This window comes from Squalius cephalus (genome assembly GCF_949319135.1).
Source record: "Squalius cephalus genome assembly, chromosome: 1".
NCBI classification, from domain to species: Eukaryota; Metazoa; Chordata; class Actinopteri; order Cypriniformes; family Leuciscidae; genus Squalius; species Squalius cephalus.
Genome location: NC_137122.1, coordinates 41,499,563 through 41,516,638, shown reverse-complemented (window position 1 = coordinate 41,516,638; position 17,076 = coordinate 41,499,563). Strand labels below are relative to the sequence as shown.

The following is a 17,076-nucleotide window of genomic DNA, read 5'->3' as shown; positions in this document are numbered from 1 at the left end:
TTAACGGCTTGGGTTGAAAACGCTTAACCACTCCCCTCAAACCGTTGTCTGCTATGAGCAGAGATGGAGAGGAGGAGCGCTAAAGTAAAACCCTGCCCTCTGTTCAATATTCCGTTTCACTTGAAAATACGTCACAACACTGGAGAAAAGTCGTTTGCAACTTCCGGTTCACAGGGACTTTAATGCTACAATGTACATTGTACATTTGTTTAAACTGTATATGAAATACTGTGTATAGGCTAATATTACTTTTTGGATTGTTTGAAGTGGTGGAGATTTTACTGACTTGCTCTCGTTACACCAAATGATGGTGACAAGTGACTGTCTTTATGAGTGAGAATCATCAACCAACTTGTTAACTGACTGATTAATTCAGAAACTAAACAATTGAATGTCAGGGTCTTAATAAACGAGTCATTGAATCATTCACTCAACTGAATCTTTCAGAAAAAAAATGAACTGAAAACTGATTCATTTGCAACTTTCCTTAGGATCTGTTTTTTGTTGGCAAAGCAAAAATAGACAAAGTAACTTACAGTATAATATTGTGTTTACAATATTGACAAAAGTAGTACTTTTAAATTTTCTTGTAACTTTTACATCTGTTATTTCACTTGTATTTTGATCTGTCATGTCTGTCTACCATACAATATTTTCTTTTCATATAAAAGCTGGTACTATTTGATGTCCCATTGAAAATCCTCAAATGCAATCTTTGTTTGTCTGTTTTTTTGTTTTTGCTTTACTATAGCTAAGGATTTTACGGATCCTTTAAAATTAAATAACAATGAAATCCTGAGCTATTGCATGTCAAATCCCATATGTTTGGACTTTATTATTTTTAGTAACATACAGTTATGTGGCCCAAAGCATATGGCATGAAAGATCAAGCTTATAGAATTACAGTATCTTTACCATCATTTTAGTGGTTATGAGTTAAATATCTTACCTAAGTTCAATGACAGGAAGTAAAACCATGTTTATGTTTTCAATTTATCTATATTTCTACATTCAGATTCAGCTCTGCCAGTCTTTCAGTCAACAGTAAATAGACCATTCTTAGCTTCTGTATAGGGTCACAGTGAGTCCGACTGGCACAAATACCAAGAATGATGCACTACTCAATTAAATTCAAAATGCTCACAAACCCAGAGATGTTGAATGTTTGTCCAGGCATTTCTTTAAATAATCCCTTTTCCTCATTCAAATGGATGTTAAAATCTAATAATGCTCTTGATTTGGCCTTTTAGGTCGAGGTTATTGCAGTTTGTTGCTTTGGTGTTGAACCCGGAAATGAGTTAACATTATTCTTGAGATTGTGTCGTCTTGGCAGCGTCTATAGTTGTAAGAACTCCAATATCTTTGGATTAACTTCTCAGTCTCCAAGAGCTTGTTAAATCTTTGGTCAAGATGTGCACTTTGATTGGAACTCAGTCAAGACTTAAAGCGTGTCTGTCGCTGCTTTTTATGTGCCCTCTCTCATGGGGGTTGACTGTATGACCGTTACATAAAGATGTCCAAGAAAGGACAACACCACTTACAAGAAGATTTTCCAAGAACGGCATGTAGCTTCTCTTCATGAGGTAAACAGAGAAAAACTGTGCTGAATAGTTTGAAATATAGCAGGGATCTCCATCCTTTTTAGTCCTTGGTGTATAAAAAGATAGAGTAGGGACAAATCCTTGTTCTATAAAAATACTATATATATAGAACAATATTAATGTATTTACACACTTTATTTTGTGATGCTTACTTTGCAAAGCTATTTTTACAGTTGTATACTTGTACAATACATATTTATTCTGCCTAATGCATTAAATGTGAGAAGCAAAGAGCATTTGAACTTTACCTTCTCTTTACCTTTACCTCTTAAATTAATTTAACTTTGTACTTTGTCACAAAAATTAAATTGAGATCCAAAACTAATTGGTGGAATCCCTCTGTAAAACTATTTTACCTGATTGAAATTCCCAGTATATGTTAAAATATTATTTAAATTTGGTATTAATTTATGATATCAAACGCATTGATTTCTCTACTTGATAGCTTCTTGAAATCATAACTACATTGCTGCCATATATCCAATATGAATCTATTATGGATTTATGACAGTAATACCAAATACCCTCAGAGTCAGTCCCCAGAGATCTTTCAAGCATACATTGTAGTTCACTTAGCTTGCAGTAGGAGGTGCTTTTTTTAAGTGCTATGTCTGGGCACTGGCCTTGAATTAAACTAGAGAGCTCAACAGAAACTAATAAATGTGGAACTTTATCATTCCAGTGCAGTTACTGTCCTTCCCAACTTCTTAAAATCGCCATCTCAATTTTACAATTGCGCTCTGTAAATGAGTGAGAAATCAATAAAAGATGCCCCTTATGGACATTTTCCCAGAACTATGAGACTTGCATGAAGTAAGTGGTCTATGACTCAAGGTTAAAGGCTTTCCAAGTGTACAAGCCATATAATTTATAAATGTTCAAAATGATTCAAATGCCTTGCTTTGACCCTGGTTTGAAAGGTTTTTTTTTTTTTTTTTTTTTTTTTTCAGTCTTAAATCAAAAGTGATCACAGATTCATATTTTATGAGGCTTATCATATCTAAATTTACCATGTGCATTTGACTGTTTGCAAATATGTAATAATAATAAAGCATTTGATCTACCAAAAGCAATTATAAGAGTATAAGACAAAAACCTCAGATTTTTAAGGTGCATTGAGGACCACTGCTCCTTAAAGTATGGTTATTTCCAGGGCAATTTGTCTTACATATCTTGTGTTTCATTGTTCTTTGAGTAAAATTCACTAAAACATCTCTAATATGAAATGCTTTCTGATAAACTGATTATCTACAGTCAGACTTATTACAAGGCCATTCTTAGAGATAGTGCCCTCAAAATACCATTATTTACTCAACGTCATGTTGTTCCAAACCCATATGACTTGCTTTACTACATGCAAAACAAATGGACTACTTTTATTGTGATTTTGTGGCACTTTTTGTCATTGTTGATGCAATCTACTATTATTGTATGGAAAAGAGCATGAACATTCTTCCTAACATCTTAATTTATTTTCTACAGAAAGACATCATACAGAGTTGGAATGAAATGAGAGTGAATAAATGACTGGATTTTTAAAAAACATTATAAACTATGTCCAGATTTTTGTTAGTCTGTGTGCTACAGTATGGGTGGTACGCCGCAACATAATGCTTTAATGTTGAGAAGCAACCAACGAAGGTACTTGATACAGTCACACAAGACTTTTAATAACTTTCAGATTCCATTTCACCAGTGATGGATTACAGTCATGAAAATGAATTTACAGCTCAAGATACTTATGGGAATAAGAGATGATTATACAATGTAGGGCTGTGTAACCATTTTTCTGCCCTCCTTTGAGTGAGATGCTTCATAAATTTTCAAAGATGTAAGAGACTTCCTTCTGAGATTTATGATTTATGATATGTCTTTGTCATCAAGTGTACAGCTATTTTAATATATTTTGCTGACGTTGTCCATTGGTGTTGTTCCTTTTGGACATATATAACGAACATAAAAGATGTGGTATGGTAACTCTGGAATTACTTGGATTATTTGAGCTGTACATGACTTCATGGCCACAGTGTCCTAACCACTTTTTAATACCCACAGAGAGACACAACATTGTATTTCCTCCTGGTGGTCACATTTAACCATCACAGTCTTTGGTCTGTGAAACTCAAGCAGAATTAAATGTAACAATTTACATAAGCATGGTTTTATGAACAATTTACATAAATCGTTTCATAAATGAGGCCCTGTGTATAGTATATAGGGCCATAAAATGTATTTGGACACTTTAGACACACCTAACGAATGAAATAATGTCTTTGCGTTATATAAGAACTACTCTATTTGATTTGAGGTTTGATCATTTTTGATCTATGCAATGAAAAACATTATTTGGCTTTGATGTTCAAATGTGTACTTGTATAGGCCTCTGTATATGCAGTTCTGCTGTTAGGGAGCTCTGATTAAAACTGTGATAGAGTCAATAAATGATAGCGCTGACTCTTATTTGTACATTGTAATGAGGGGGTACATTTTGAATTATAGTAATTAAGTCACTGGTTATAAAGGATGTTATAAACAGTGTCAAATAGGAACATTTACCTTTTGTCTAATGCTGCCTGGTCTTTGGATAGATAGATAGATAGATAGATAGATAGATAGATAGATAGATAGATAGATAGATAGATAGATAGATAGATAGATAGATAGATAGATAGATAGATAGATAGATAGATAATGTCAAAAGTTAGCTAACACACCGAAACTTAGGAGTGAATGCAACAGACTGAATTTATTATAGCTTACATGAGATGGCAAATATGAGTCAAGAGATATTAAGCATCTAATTACCATGCTCATCAGATTATAAGCATTAATACACAATGGGAAAAACAAAATTTATTTTGTTCCTGAAAGTTCTTAGCTTGTACATAATCAGTTTATACCTGCATGAGTCATTGATCATTTTGAGAGCTGCGAATGCACATATCACTTCACTGACAGTCATGCATATTTGAATATACTCATACAGACTAATTCCAAATACAGATTAAAGTCAGTGAAATGTAATACTCTTGTGCTGAATAACAAATGCATATATTTGTTTCTTTTTGTTTAGGAGTAATAGAAGTATTCTAAAAATAAGTCCCGTGGTAACAGCTGTGTTTTTTGCAATGTTAATTATGAGCAGGCTGTCACATTTTAAATTGCTGCTTTCAGATAAACCACATAGAGGGACATTCAGTTCAGCATAGTGTTTATTACCTGTTTCCCAGCAACATACAGCAACAAGATGCCAAAAGAGTGAGAAGCTCAAAGAAAGACTGCGAAACGAATCTATATGATAGTCGTTTGCTGTTAAGAGAGATCCAGCTCTATACTCAAGCGCAGAGCTTTTTAGGAGACAACAGGCATCTTCTTAATGACCCGTCTGCGCACCGGGTTAGCAGGTGCTGCGCTCGCGCTGGCCCTCTCTGTCTTCAGTTCATCGATAAAGGTTTCCAATGGTCCAAACTTCTCGGTCAGCTCACCAAGATGAGTTTTCAGGGCATTGAACTCCTTGTACAAGTCGTCTAGCGCCTCAGAGAGAGGTTGGATCCTATGTAGAGTTAAAGAGAGAAAGAAATATGAGAAGCAATAACACTATAGCACAGTCGCTGGTTGGAAAAGTACTTTGAGGAATATGAATAGTTTCCAAACCATAAGGAGCCAGGAAGTTCCCCATTAAGCACATAAAAGATTTAGCTAGTTTCCAGTATAATGAAATGTTCAGCTCTAAAAAAGAACACAGTCCACGTTTTAACATAACTGCAGATACCAAAATAACAATGTTGTGTTCCTGCTGTTTTCTGTCTGTGGAAAGAAAGAATGCCTGAATCTGAGAGTTTGATGTAACACATTGAACCTCATGAAAGTCTACCTGGAGTAGTCAGGCAGCAATGACTGATGGTCGTTCTGCAGGAGTCCTTTAACTTGGTTCAGGATGTCAAACCTCCAGTCATCAAGCACTTGAGTCAGATTTGCTACTCCTCGCATGTTTACTTTCTCAGCTGAGGAACCGAACAGCAATATATATTTTACATTTTTTTATCAGACGAAACAGCAGTAATATTACCTAGCGGTCTTTTTTAGGTTCATATGAACCAAAAAATTGTGAAACCACACTTCATAGCATAGAAGCAAAACATATCAATGCATAAATGAACCAGTATGTGTTTTATTAAACAAAAAGACATCCGCTCACAGCCGTCTCTGTAGTTCCACTCCTCTTTTGCAACACGTCTCCTCTGACCACAGACTACGACCACGGTCATGGTCAGGAACAATAGTTTCACTATGAAACTCATCCTAGATCTTGACGTTCCCTGCACAAGTAGCCTACAACCAAAAACAAAACAAAAAAAAGATTATGTGAAAGCAAATTTCTTCCCCAAGAAAATGTTGAAATGACTGCCCAGGTCTTTTCTTCTAATCTACTAAGCAGATGATGTATGTTTACTGAGAGATAAATCAAGTCCTGTGCTAAACTCACTATTAATCTTAATCCTAAAAATAATATTGGTGCATAAACACTGTATTTGGTTTCAGGGCACAATCTGTGCAGACTTGCTTGATAGCTATGCATGAAATTTTCTTCATGGTCTGTAAGAAGGCTACATTTTATAAAACAATGTACATGTAAAAATAGAATAAAAAAGAAATAAACAATATATATATACTGTATATATATATTAAAAAAACAAAAACAATATATGAATATATAAAATGCATTTAACATTTTTTAAACTGATACGAAGAGCCAAAACAGATTCTAGATTCTTGGAATTATAGAATTGTGCAGGTCTAAATACCCATGTTTACTTACCAGTCAGAGAGTTTGGGAAGATGTGTGCTCTTTTCAAGTGCCCCTGCAGTTCTGTGTCTGGGTAGCTGCACCAGTCTGTCCCAAGACTGAAAAACACTCCCTCCTGTTTTAAAACATTCCCTCATCACACACATCTTTTCCAAACACTTGGCTTGTACGAGCAAGCCACTATGGTTTGAATGTCAAAACTCTCCCTTGAGGTTCAAATAGTTCTGTAAGGATTCGTTTGCTTATTTATGACTTCTGTGCTTAGAAAGTTAGCATGCACTTTAAGAGTGTGTTCTGTCATTGCCATATATGTGAAATAATACAAAAAGAAAAATTGTATTGCACCTTTTTTGCTTTTATTTATGTTTGTTTGCTGCTGTTTTGTAGCCTGACACGTTTTTATTATTTTTTAGTAGAGAATTATAAAGGGAGCCTCTTTCATTTTAAAAGTCTGTATGGAAATATAGTTTGAGAGCTTTTAGCAAAAAATAAATTGTTAACACATGAAAAATGCCACAGAAGCTGGCATGTTTTGTTTGTATATACGTTTTGTTTGTGTATAATTGTTTATAGCCTATAGGCTATATAAAATGAAGAAATGTACAGCATATTCCAATGTTGTATGTTAGCACATTGTCTTTCAGCCTCTGCAGAATAATGATATGAATATGTCACATCCGTTTTTGAAACGGTTGCTAAGCGACAGCACGGTTGCGTCGTGTCTCTGAAAACACAGAAGGCTGCATCTTTAACCTTATTAATCTTGACGTTTTTGTTTATGGGATAAAGATACATGTAGCGATTGTGTTCAATAATGCCGCTAACAACGATTAAGGACGGCGAATACACGGCCACCGTGTACAGAATGGTCAGTGATTAACTTAGCTGCTCAAGCTAACAGGCTAGCTTAGTTAACGTTACTAAGTTAACTGTTCTCTTAAGCTATTTGCTTGCTTTTAGCGAAGCGTGTGTCGTTTTATCGAAATTATTGGCTTTTTACTAATCCTTATTTCTTTCTTTATAAGATCAAAGAAGGGCGATATGGAGACGCAATTCATATTCTGAGCAAAGAACATCAGAAACACACTAAAGTAAGTTACAGGAGTCATTCTTTACATTGAATCAAACGTCCTTTGCTTTCAGTTGTGCTCTCTTTTGTTAAGGAAACCTTACCATATATATATATATATTCCTTTATATATCCATAGTATATTGATATTTGATCTGACAATCTCTGTTTATGTCCAGTCCAGGGCTGCTCTGTCTCTCCTAGGCTACTGCTACTATCACATGCAGGACTTCACTAATGCAGCAGAGTGTTATGAACAGCTGACACAGCTTCACCCAGAGGTGGAAGACTACAAACTTTACTACGCCCAGTCTCTATATGGAGCGTGTGCATTCCCAGAGGCCATGAAGGCTACGTTTCTCTTAGACAGCACAGCTAGTCATACTAAGGTAACACACCCATCTGCAAATAACCTTAAACCTGTTTTGCAGTTGCTTGCTGCATCAAATTTGTAGATGTGACCATCTATCTCGAAACTGCAGTTGTCACAAAAAGAGGTTTTTGTTCATTTTTTAAATTGTTTATTTTTGGTGCCTTATTTTGAGGAGTTCTCCACAGTTCTGGGATTCCTACAAGGTATCCTAGATTTTTATGGTAAATTTTGCATTTTATGATAAATGTTAGAAGATTCATCATGAGTGATTAAAGTCACAAAGAAGCTCAGCATCTGTAAAGATCAGAGGAGAAGCCCCAATTTTTTTAATAAATGCAGCCTTGGTGAGCATAAGGGGCTTATTTTTAAAAACATTTTAAAAATATTACATCCCCACATTTTTAAACAGTAGTGGCAGTTAAAATAACAGTTCTTTTTTGTTTATACTGTGGAGATCATAACATGTCACACTGTATCCCTTTTAAAAATAATAATATTTAAAAAAATAAAAAACATTATTCATCCTTTTTCTAAACAGATGATCAAACTGCAAGCTGCCATTAAATATGGAGAGGAAGATTTTTCGGGAGCAAAGGTAACATCTTTCTTTCTTCCATCATTTTTTAACCCTCATTCCATTCCAAACCCTCTCCTTCTTCCATGTGGAAAATGAATCACCATCTGACCACATGAACGACTGTTTATTTTGTTGGAATATTTGGTATTGCTTCTCCAGACTCTGGTTGAGCAGTTGCCTCAGGATGATCCAGACTACGATGTGGATCTCGGATGTTTGCTTTATAAGGAGGGCGAGTATGAAGAGGCTTGCAAAAAGTTTATGTCCTCCATGAACGTATTGGGCTACCAGCCAGGTGAGCTTGAGCTTCTTTAGCACTGGTTCCGTTGAATTATAACTGTGTGTGTTTGTGGTGTCTACATGCAGGAGCTTAATAGACAAAACACACAAACGCACAAACTGGTCTCTCCCAGTAATTTTTTTTGCCAAGAGTAGCAAAACATAACATTGACTGGTTGACCACACTGCGTAAAGGTAGTAATTTAGATTTTTATGGAAATGAATGCGGTATGGAGAACTTTTGACACACTGTGATGTTTTCTAAAACTAGCTGTGCTGGACTATGTCTGACTGTTTTTTTTTATTACAGATCTGGCGTACAATATAGCACTCTGTTACTACAGTTTAAAGCAGTACGCTTCAGCACTCAAATATATTGCGGAAATTATTGAACGTGGAATCAGAGAGCATCCAGGTATGTGTAACAGAAAATCTTTTAAGATGTGCAATGTTATACAGTTCATTTCAGTGGATGATTCTTATGTCTATAGAACTCTCTATTGGAATGACAACAGAAGGCATTGATGTAAGAAGTGTCGGCAACACCCTTGTCCTGCATGAAACCGCTTTGATTGAAGCCTTTAATCTGAAAGCAGCTATTGAATACCAGCTGAAGAACTGTAAGTATAGATAAACCATCCGACATGATGTTTCACTTTGGCGCCTTCCTATCATATACTTTTTGATGTGCACTCTATTTATTCATAGTGTATAATAAACCGCAAATCCATTAGAATAATCTATGGCCTCCCAGGATTCAGTGTTTTGCTCAGTGCCTTTGTGCAAAATTTAGCATGGGGTGATACAGTGCTCTGTTTTGACTGCTTACTCTAGCAGTTACTACTATTGAACTTCAGTGAATGTAATTCAGTGATACTGGCCTCTTATCTCTAAATCTTTTTCCAGATGCTGCAGCACAAGAAGCACTGACTGACATGCCCCCCAGATCAGAGGAGGTACTAAAAATGTCACCTTGGCACTTGACACTTGGCATTTGCATGCATTTCCTATTCGGATAGTTTCTGGATATTGTTTAGCAGAACTGCATTCAAATGTGTCTGTTCGCACTTATCCATTCTTTAGGAAAACAGCACTTGCATATTGCATCAGATGTTGCATTTACCATATGTTTTCTGGCATTTACAGAATTTTTAAAAGCAAAATGGTTTACAGTAAAACAGTATTTTTTTTTTTCATACAGTATCTGGTCTATTGTGCTGTCCCGCTAAAAAGTAAAGGATGCTAATAGGGATTAGATCAGAAGAAAAAGGAAAAAGGTACATTTTAAAGTGCTTCTGCAAAAAAAAAAAAAAAAACAGATCATGAGGGAAACGTGACCAAGGATTTGGGGAGAGAAATTTGAGATTTTAAGTGTAGTCGAGTGAAATAATTTATGGAATATTGTTCATTAAATTGGGTGAGCAGATTGCAAGACCTCAGTGTCTGTTGACTTATTCATACTTTGCTAGCAGAATAAAAAGAGAAGAAGCTGCAAAAGCTCTTTAAAGACTGATAAAAATAGAGCATGATGAAAAAATTTACAACCTAGTCCATCAAAGTGATGGATCATTATTATTTGTAGCGCCACCTCATTATATGATATTTAATCAACGTGATCATTAGATATTGCTTTAATCAAAATGCATTTGCATTTATACCGAGTGGCATTTATACTTCGTCAATTGAAATCAGTGATCCACACAGAATCTGATTTACACTTGACTTTAAATGCATTCAAGTGCTGTCCGATTGTAATCTGACCACCAAAAGCACCAGTTAATGTATTCATAGCACATTACTGTTTTATTACAGTATATTTCCAGGTGATTTAGTTCTTCTCATTTCTGTAGCAATGCCGAAAACAAAGGCTGCCAGATAAGATGAGATGCCTGTCAAGAGAATATTTTCTTCATTAGTTATGCTGTTTGATCTGAGCGTGCTCACTCTTGCAGGATAGCCTCTTGTGAATCAATGTCATAGGCATGCCAGTTCACATGCACACTTGCAGAACTTTTATCCTATATTGACAGACCATGTGCCGCCCATTTCAGAAGAAAGAAAACAACCAAGTCAGTTTTACTTGAATAGTGCAATATAAGTTGAATTTTTCCAAATACTTAGAAGATTGTCTGTAGTTATGCACTGGGAATTTGCTGTTATTGTGATTCCGGTGCAGGTTTAATCCTTTTCTGCAGGGGTTTGTATTGTGAGAGCTGGTAAGCTCACACCTGCTGGCTGGAATGATGGTGGGCTGCAGGGACATGTTTTTGTGCTAGTTTGTGCTGGCACCTAAAAGTTAATGAGTCCAAACAGTGATCCATCTTACATAAGCACTCATTAAATACACTGTTTCTTCCTGTAGGACAGATATTTTTAAACACTACATCTGTGGCTAGGACTAGCGCAAGGAATGCACCAGCGCAAATGCTAGGCCTATACAATATTCACATGGTTATGCTATTTCATTGAAAGAGATCCTATATAGAAAGATAAAGAATTTTGGATTGAACTAACAATAATACAGTGTAATTTCACTGTTAGTTTGTTGAAAAATAACTCTTCATGCATATCTCTTTTGAGAAATGCACAAGCGAACATATGCTGCCCTCTAGTGTACCAGAATGTCACTGTGATGGTTTACCATTAGTACATATGACAATTTAAAGCTAATTTATGTCAATAGCAGTAATACTTATTTTGCTCTTTTTGTCTCTTTCTGTGTGTAAGAAATGATTTTATTTTGGAAGTCTATCAACCATAGAAATGATGATTATGCCCATTGTTTGTATCTCTTTTTTTACATTTAGGAGCTGGATCCAGTCACTCTTCACAACCAGGCCCTAATGAACATTGACACCAAGCCCACAGAGGGTTTTGAGAAACTTGCTTTTCTCCTTCAGCAAAACCCCTTCCCTCCTATCACTTTTGGCAATTTATTATTGCTTTACTGTAAATATGAGGTGAGCGTACTTCATTGATGAGTGTTCAGGAAACCAATTGGTTAGTGGCATAGAAATTATGCAACTCAGCTTTAAAGAAACTATATTGTATTTTTCTTTCAAGAAGTGAGATTTCTTTGCTTTTTCCATCTCTAGTACTTTGACCTTGCCGCAGATGTCTTGGCTGAAAATGCTCATCTCACTTACACGTTTCTCACGCCGGTAAAGCAGAAATTATTTCGTAGCGATTTTATTTCCCATCAGCTCTGTTGTATGTGCACAGTTAGCAATTTTAGAATTAGAAAATGCAATCATGTAGAAACAAGTCTCTACTTTTTATTAGCCCAAATAGTCATTCCATTAATAACATCTACATTGATTCATGTGGCCATATGGCATTTGCAAGTAATAACACACCAGGTGATAATTACAGAGCTGCCTCATTCATATTGACATCAGTCTGACCTCGCATCAAGACTATTGGGCTCATTTTTGTATTCTCCTTTATAGTACCTCTATGAGTTCTTGGATGCCATGATCACATGCCAGACAGCACCTGAGGAAGTAAGTGATCTTTTGCAGAATTTTTTGAGTTGGCAAGTACCTAGTGAGCATTTGTTTTTTGTTTTTTAATGAATTTAACTTTGTATGTGATGTAGGCTTTCCGAAAATTTGATGAAATTGCTGGAAAACTGACTGAGCAACTACGCAAGGTTACAAAACAGGTTACAGCTTGGCATTTTCCCTTATAAGAATTCACAGTATTTATGTCTGCTTGTGTCAAATATTACTCCCTGAATACACCATTAAATCAACGTGTCTGACACTGAAAAGGCTAATTCGAATTTAGAAACTAAAATCTCTTTCCTTTAAGGTGCAGGAAGCAAGGCATAATCGGGATGACGAATCCTTAAAAAAATATGTCCAAGACTATGACGAGGTTCTTGAGAGGTAAACTTAAGATTCATTTACATTTATGCGTTTAGATGCTTTTATCCAAAGCAACTTTCATAAGAAGAGATTGCTAAAGCTTCATTCTTAGATTTCTGTTCCTTACTTAATTTATGTAAATGAATGTAAAATGTTCTCTGTATATAAATACGTGTCAGTGTTTTTCGTGACTTTTTTTTTTAAGGTACATTCCTGTGCTAATGGCACAGGCCAAAATCTACTGGAACCGCGAGAACTACAGCATGGTGGAAAAAATCTTCCACAAGTCACTGGAGTTCTGCAATGAGCATGATACTTGGAAACTTAATGTTGCTCATGTGCTCTTCATGCAAGATAACAAATATAAAGAAGCCATTGGTTTCTATGAGCCCATCGTTAAGAAGCATTATGATAATGTAAGTATGATGTTGCTGAATGCGCTTTTCTTTTATCGTAGATGAAAATAAGAATGGCAACTTACGAAATAAAGTCAGTCCTCAGAAAGTCTGCACTCTGGAGTACGGAAATTTAGAAAATCAGAAGTATAATTTAGTTTGAAAACAGATTGTTCCCTTTTTTTAATATAAATCAGTAAATATTGTGTAAAATTAGTGACATTTCATCAGTTCTATGTATATCTGCAAATATCTGTATTTGGATTGGTCATTAAAAAACAACCAGTAGTATTTAGCGTAAACAGTGGGATCCAGATGTGTTTTTAAACAAATTAAAATAAGATGGTAACACTGAACTCAAGAGGAATCTGAAGACATGTAGTTCATCTTTGATGACTCATGGATTTATTGTGTATAAGATTTCCTGTGATGGTGGGTCACATTTCTATGTTGAAGTACTTGGCACAGCAGACAATTATATAACAAATCTAAACATTTAAAAATAAAAACATGTTCTTTGCTCCTCTGCTTGCTAGCTGGAACAGTGTAACATTCAAGAGTGTCCCTGCAAAACAAAACCCTCGGTAAAACGATCTGTGACTCTTGGAGTCTTGCTGTGTGACTGCATGGAGTTTGCAGCATGATGTTTCTTCTTCTTTTTTTTTTTTAAAGAGTGTCTGTTATTAGAATCCTTGAAATTGATTGGCACATTTTGTCCCGTAGATCCTTAACGTTAGTGCGATTGTTCTTGCTAACCTGTGCGTGTCATACATCATGACCAGCCAAAATGAAGAGGTAAAAATTTGAATCTTATTTCAATATAAATATTGATACTAATTGGAGCAGCCTTGTTTCATCATATTTCTATCTTTCTGTGTTTTTTTTATTTAATTTTATTTTAACCTTCTGGTCCACCTCTGTGTGTGTACAGGCAGAGGAACTGATGAGGAAGATAGAGAAAGAAGAGGAGCAGATCTCTTATGAAGAGCCAGACAAAAAAGTATTTCATCTGTGTATTGTAAACCTTGTAATCGGGTACGTACAATATTTTTACATAATTGTTAAATCAACCCATAATAACATTTTGTATCTAATCCAGTGTGAACAGGTACTATTTTTCACTTTACTTTTTCTATCTGAAATTTCATTATAAACCAATGACATTATGAGAACAGTCTGTGTAAATTACGCTACTGTTCAAAAGTTTGTGGTCAGTATCTTCTTCTTTTTTTTAAGAAAATGAATACTTTAGACAGAGAGATGCATTAAATTGATCAAAGGAGACAGTTAAAAAAGATAGGATTTCTATTTCAAATTGAACTTTTTATTCATCAAATAATCCTGAAAACAAAGATCACAGTTTCCACAAAAACATTAAGCAGCTGTTATCAACATTTATAACAGCATATTAGAATGATTATCTGTAATACTTATAATACATCATTTCTTACAGGACTTTGTACTGTGCTAAAGGGAACTATGACTTTGGTATTTCTCGTGTCATAAAGAGTCTTGAGCCATACAACAAAAAGGTAATCAATATTTAATTGAATGTTTTTAATAAAAGCCATTTTTAGTGTGTTCAGACAGCACATAAACTTTCATATTCCTTACTTGCTGTATTTCTCTCAGTCTAGCGTTACCGTCCTCAGCATGTTATTTTTGTGTATTCACAAATATCTATTGAAGAGGTCTTGACTGTATCCAGCTGCATAAACAGTGTTACTCAAAGACCTCAGCATTCTCGCTCTCATGACACTGTAGCAGATGTACAACACTGGATTGCTACTGCACTTCCTTTTGCACCCCATCTCTGCCTTTGGTCTCCTGTCACCCAGGAGTCTGTACTGACTATGTACTTTTAAATCGCCCCCAAAAAATCATGTTTGATTAGATGCTTTCTAAACATGTTGAATTTCTTAGGGTGACAAGTTCTTTAGCCTCAAGTTCAACCGATGTTTTCTGGTTTTACTGATGTGATTGCCATGTGATAATATATAGTTATTTGTGCTTGGGATGACAATGACGTCCTGTGTTTCTAGCTTGGAACAGACACGTGGTTCTATGCTAAGAGATGTTTTCTCTCACTACTGGAAAACATGGCCAAACACATGATCATGCTCAGGGATCCAGTGGTGCAAGAGTGCATTCAGTTCCTTGAGCACTGTGAATGTAAGTATTTCCTCTAAAGAAGTGGTCTGATCCCACATATAGTAGGGGAGAGCCGGGACGATTGAAACGCAGGGATAGATGAAACACTGAGATTTCCTTGAAAACCAAATCAATCAAATCAAATTTCGTTAGCACATACAGCACGCAATGCCGATACCCGCGAAAACATTTCTTCTCTTACGTCGTGGCGTTTTGGAGTTAAAGCCGCAAAGCTGTTTTTGAGTGCGGTAAGTGAATTCTTTCGTGCGGTACTTTTTTTGACTGACAAGTTGGATTTATTGTTTCATGTGCCATTGTAATGATAATACGGCAGGTGTATTAGTACTGCAACACACCCTTAAGTGTGCAATATCAGATTTTTTTAGTTTAAGGGCAAAAGAGCCGTCCCGACCGCGCATCCTGCCCGTTAAACCTGGTCATAGCCTATACTGTTCATAGAATCATATACTGTTTCTAGACTTGTGTTTCTTTTAATGCAAATTAATTTTCAATTACGCAACACATGCTATCTCTGTAATAATCATCAATTGTCCAATCTTCAATAAATTTCATTTATCGTCTTCTGGTTGACCTCGTTCTCTTCATAATAACAGGCTAATCAACTAGCAAACACTCAATATGACTCAAGGAAGAAATGTAAGAAAATGAATTGTAAACGGATTTGTCTATCTTCGTCAAAATAGCCTATTAGAAAGATTACAAAATGAGCATAGGCTTATCGCCTATTGTTTATTGGGTGACATAACAAAAATGGTTAATGTGAACCTTTAAATTAAAATAAATTACAAAATATGTTTGTAACAGTATGCACATAAGTTACTTAATAAGGTATTGTTCACAAAAATAAGCATTAGATGAAAAGTTGCCGTTTAAACTGTTATGTTTCATCCGTCCCACCCCTGTGTTGCAATTGAAACTTGAAATTAAAATTTGAAATTGAAATTAAAATTTGTACCGAATAACACATGATACTAAGAGAACACATGTGAGAGTTGTTAATCACAAAAAAATAAACAATCTATCTGTAACCTTATCTTAGAAAACGACATTTATCTGAAAAGTGTTTCAACTGTCCCGGCTCTCCCCTACCTCTAAAACAGGTTCTGTATTCAAATGTAGCTGGACTGTGCCAGCGCAAAGCTATAATCCTCCTGTAATACGGAAAGCATCAAAATCTAATCCAGTGATTATGAGTTCACTGTTGTTTTGATTGTGTAAATCAGTGGGGATGAAGTGCTGTTTTTTGAAAGCTGAGATGCTAATTAATTTTCAATCCTGAGATTCTCCATGGGACTAATTACTTTTTTAACCCTCCCCTCTAGTGTACGGTAAAGATGTGCCTGCCATCATAGAGCAGCCTCTGGAGGAGGACCGCATGCACATTGGCAAGAACACTGTCACATATGAATCTCGCCTGATAAAAGCTCTCTTCTATGAAGTCACAGGATGGAATGAGTAATCCTTACACATCAAATATCTATATTAGAACAAGATATTGGGAAAATATTCATCACAGGCCACAATTTTCTCACTGGCATAGATGATGGTTTGACTATTAAGACATTTCAACATGGCTACTTTCTAAGCAGCTTTGGAGAGATCATGCTGTGTCTGGACTGAAGTCAAACATGCATTTTTAAGCATGCATTCTCTGTAATAATGAGCCCACAGGGGTTCACTCCCTCCAAACATGAAAGAGAAAATATTAACCAAAGAAGGGCATTTTTGTTTTCATTAAACTAAGCTCTGTTCATGTTAAAATTATGCCTCTATTTAACCTTTTTTGCTCAATGCTTTAACATGGGAGGCATTAGAATTGTACAGTTTGGTTATTTTTCCTCAGAATAAAAAATGTATCATAGTAGATTTTCTTTATTTATTATAAAGTATACATTTTGTTAATTTGATTTTATTAAAAGGTATTTTCCTGTAAA

General features: G+C 35.5%; 2 protein-coding genes across 4 annotated transcripts; one reads left to right on the top strand and one right to left on the bottom strand.

Moving 5' to 3' along the window:
- Window positions 1-4,328: 4,328 nt before the first annotated feature.
- On the bottom strand, window positions 4,329-7,731 carry LOC307168988 (uncharacterized protein). Of its 3 annotated transcripts, XM_079889311.1 has the most exons (5): window positions 7,582-7,731; window positions 6,421-6,523; window positions 5,800-5,933; window positions 5,476-5,605; window positions 4,329-5,154 (listed from the first exon to the last, which is right to left on the bottom strand). In XM_079889311.1, the coding sequence occupies exons 3-5, from the start codon at window positions 5,900-5,902 to the stop codon at window positions 4,953-4,955; spliced, it is 435 nt and encodes a 144-aa protein (XP_079745437.1). In that variant the 5' UTR covers window positions 5,903-5,933; window positions 6,421-6,523; window positions 7,582-7,731; the 3' UTR covers window positions 4,329-4,952. The 3 variants fall into 3 exon arrangements, with proteins under 3 accessions (XP_079745437.1, XP_079745435.1, XP_079745436.1); XM_079889309.1 differs by lacking the exon at window positions 7,582-7,731 and having other exon boundaries at window positions 6,421-6,569; XM_079889310.1 differs by lacking the exon at window positions 7,582-7,731 and having other exon boundaries at window positions 5,800-5,920; window positions 6,421-6,500.
- Window positions 7,078-17,073, top strand: ift70 (intraflagellar transport 70). The gene is made up of 19 exons (XM_079889282.1): window positions 7,078-7,276; window positions 7,434-7,499; window positions 7,657-7,866; window positions 8,389-8,445; window positions 8,587-8,722; window positions 9,017-9,121; window positions 9,198-9,326; window positions 9,613-9,662; window positions 11,514-11,666; window positions 11,802-11,867; window positions 12,156-12,209; window positions 12,305-12,370; window positions 12,520-12,596; window positions 12,781-12,991; window positions 13,694-13,765; window positions 13,902-14,005; window positions 14,424-14,502; window positions 15,013-15,142; window positions 16,465-17,073. The coding sequence occupies exons 1-19, from the start codon at window positions 7,223-7,225 to the stop codon at window positions 16,599-16,601; spliced, it is 1,956 nt and encodes a 651-aa protein (XP_079745408.1). The 5' UTR covers window positions 7,078-7,222; the 3' UTR covers window positions 16,602-17,073.
- Window positions 17,074-17,076: the final 3 nt, after the last annotated feature.

Excerpts from the sequence above, each read along its gene's own strand:
- LOC307168988 (XM_079889309.1), bottom strand. The coding sequence starts at position 6,554 with ATGTGTGTGATGAGGGAATGTTTTAAAACAGGAGGGAGTGTTTTTCAG. Across the intron at positions 5,934-6,420 it reads CTTCCCAAACTCTCTGACTG|GCTACTTGTGCAGGGAACGT; the intron begins GTAAGTAAACAT and ends TTTTGGTTGTAG. Across the intron at positions 5,155-5,475 it reads TTGCTGCCTGACTACTCCAG|GATCCAACCTCTCTCTGAGG; the intron begins GTAGACTTTCAT and ends AACTCTACATAG.
- ift70 (XM_079889282.1), top strand. The coding sequence starts at position 7,223 with ATGCCGCTAACAACGATTAAGGACGGCGAATACACGGCCACCGTGTAC. Across the intron at positions 7,500-7,656 it reads AACATCAGAAACACACTAAA|TCCAGGGCTGCTCTGTCTCT; the intron begins GTAAGTTACAGG and ends GTTTATGTCCAG. Across the intron at positions 15,143-16,464 it reads GTTCCTTGAGCACTGTGAAT|TGTACGGTAAAGATGTGCCT; the intron begins GTAAGTATTTCC and ends CCTCCCCTCTAG.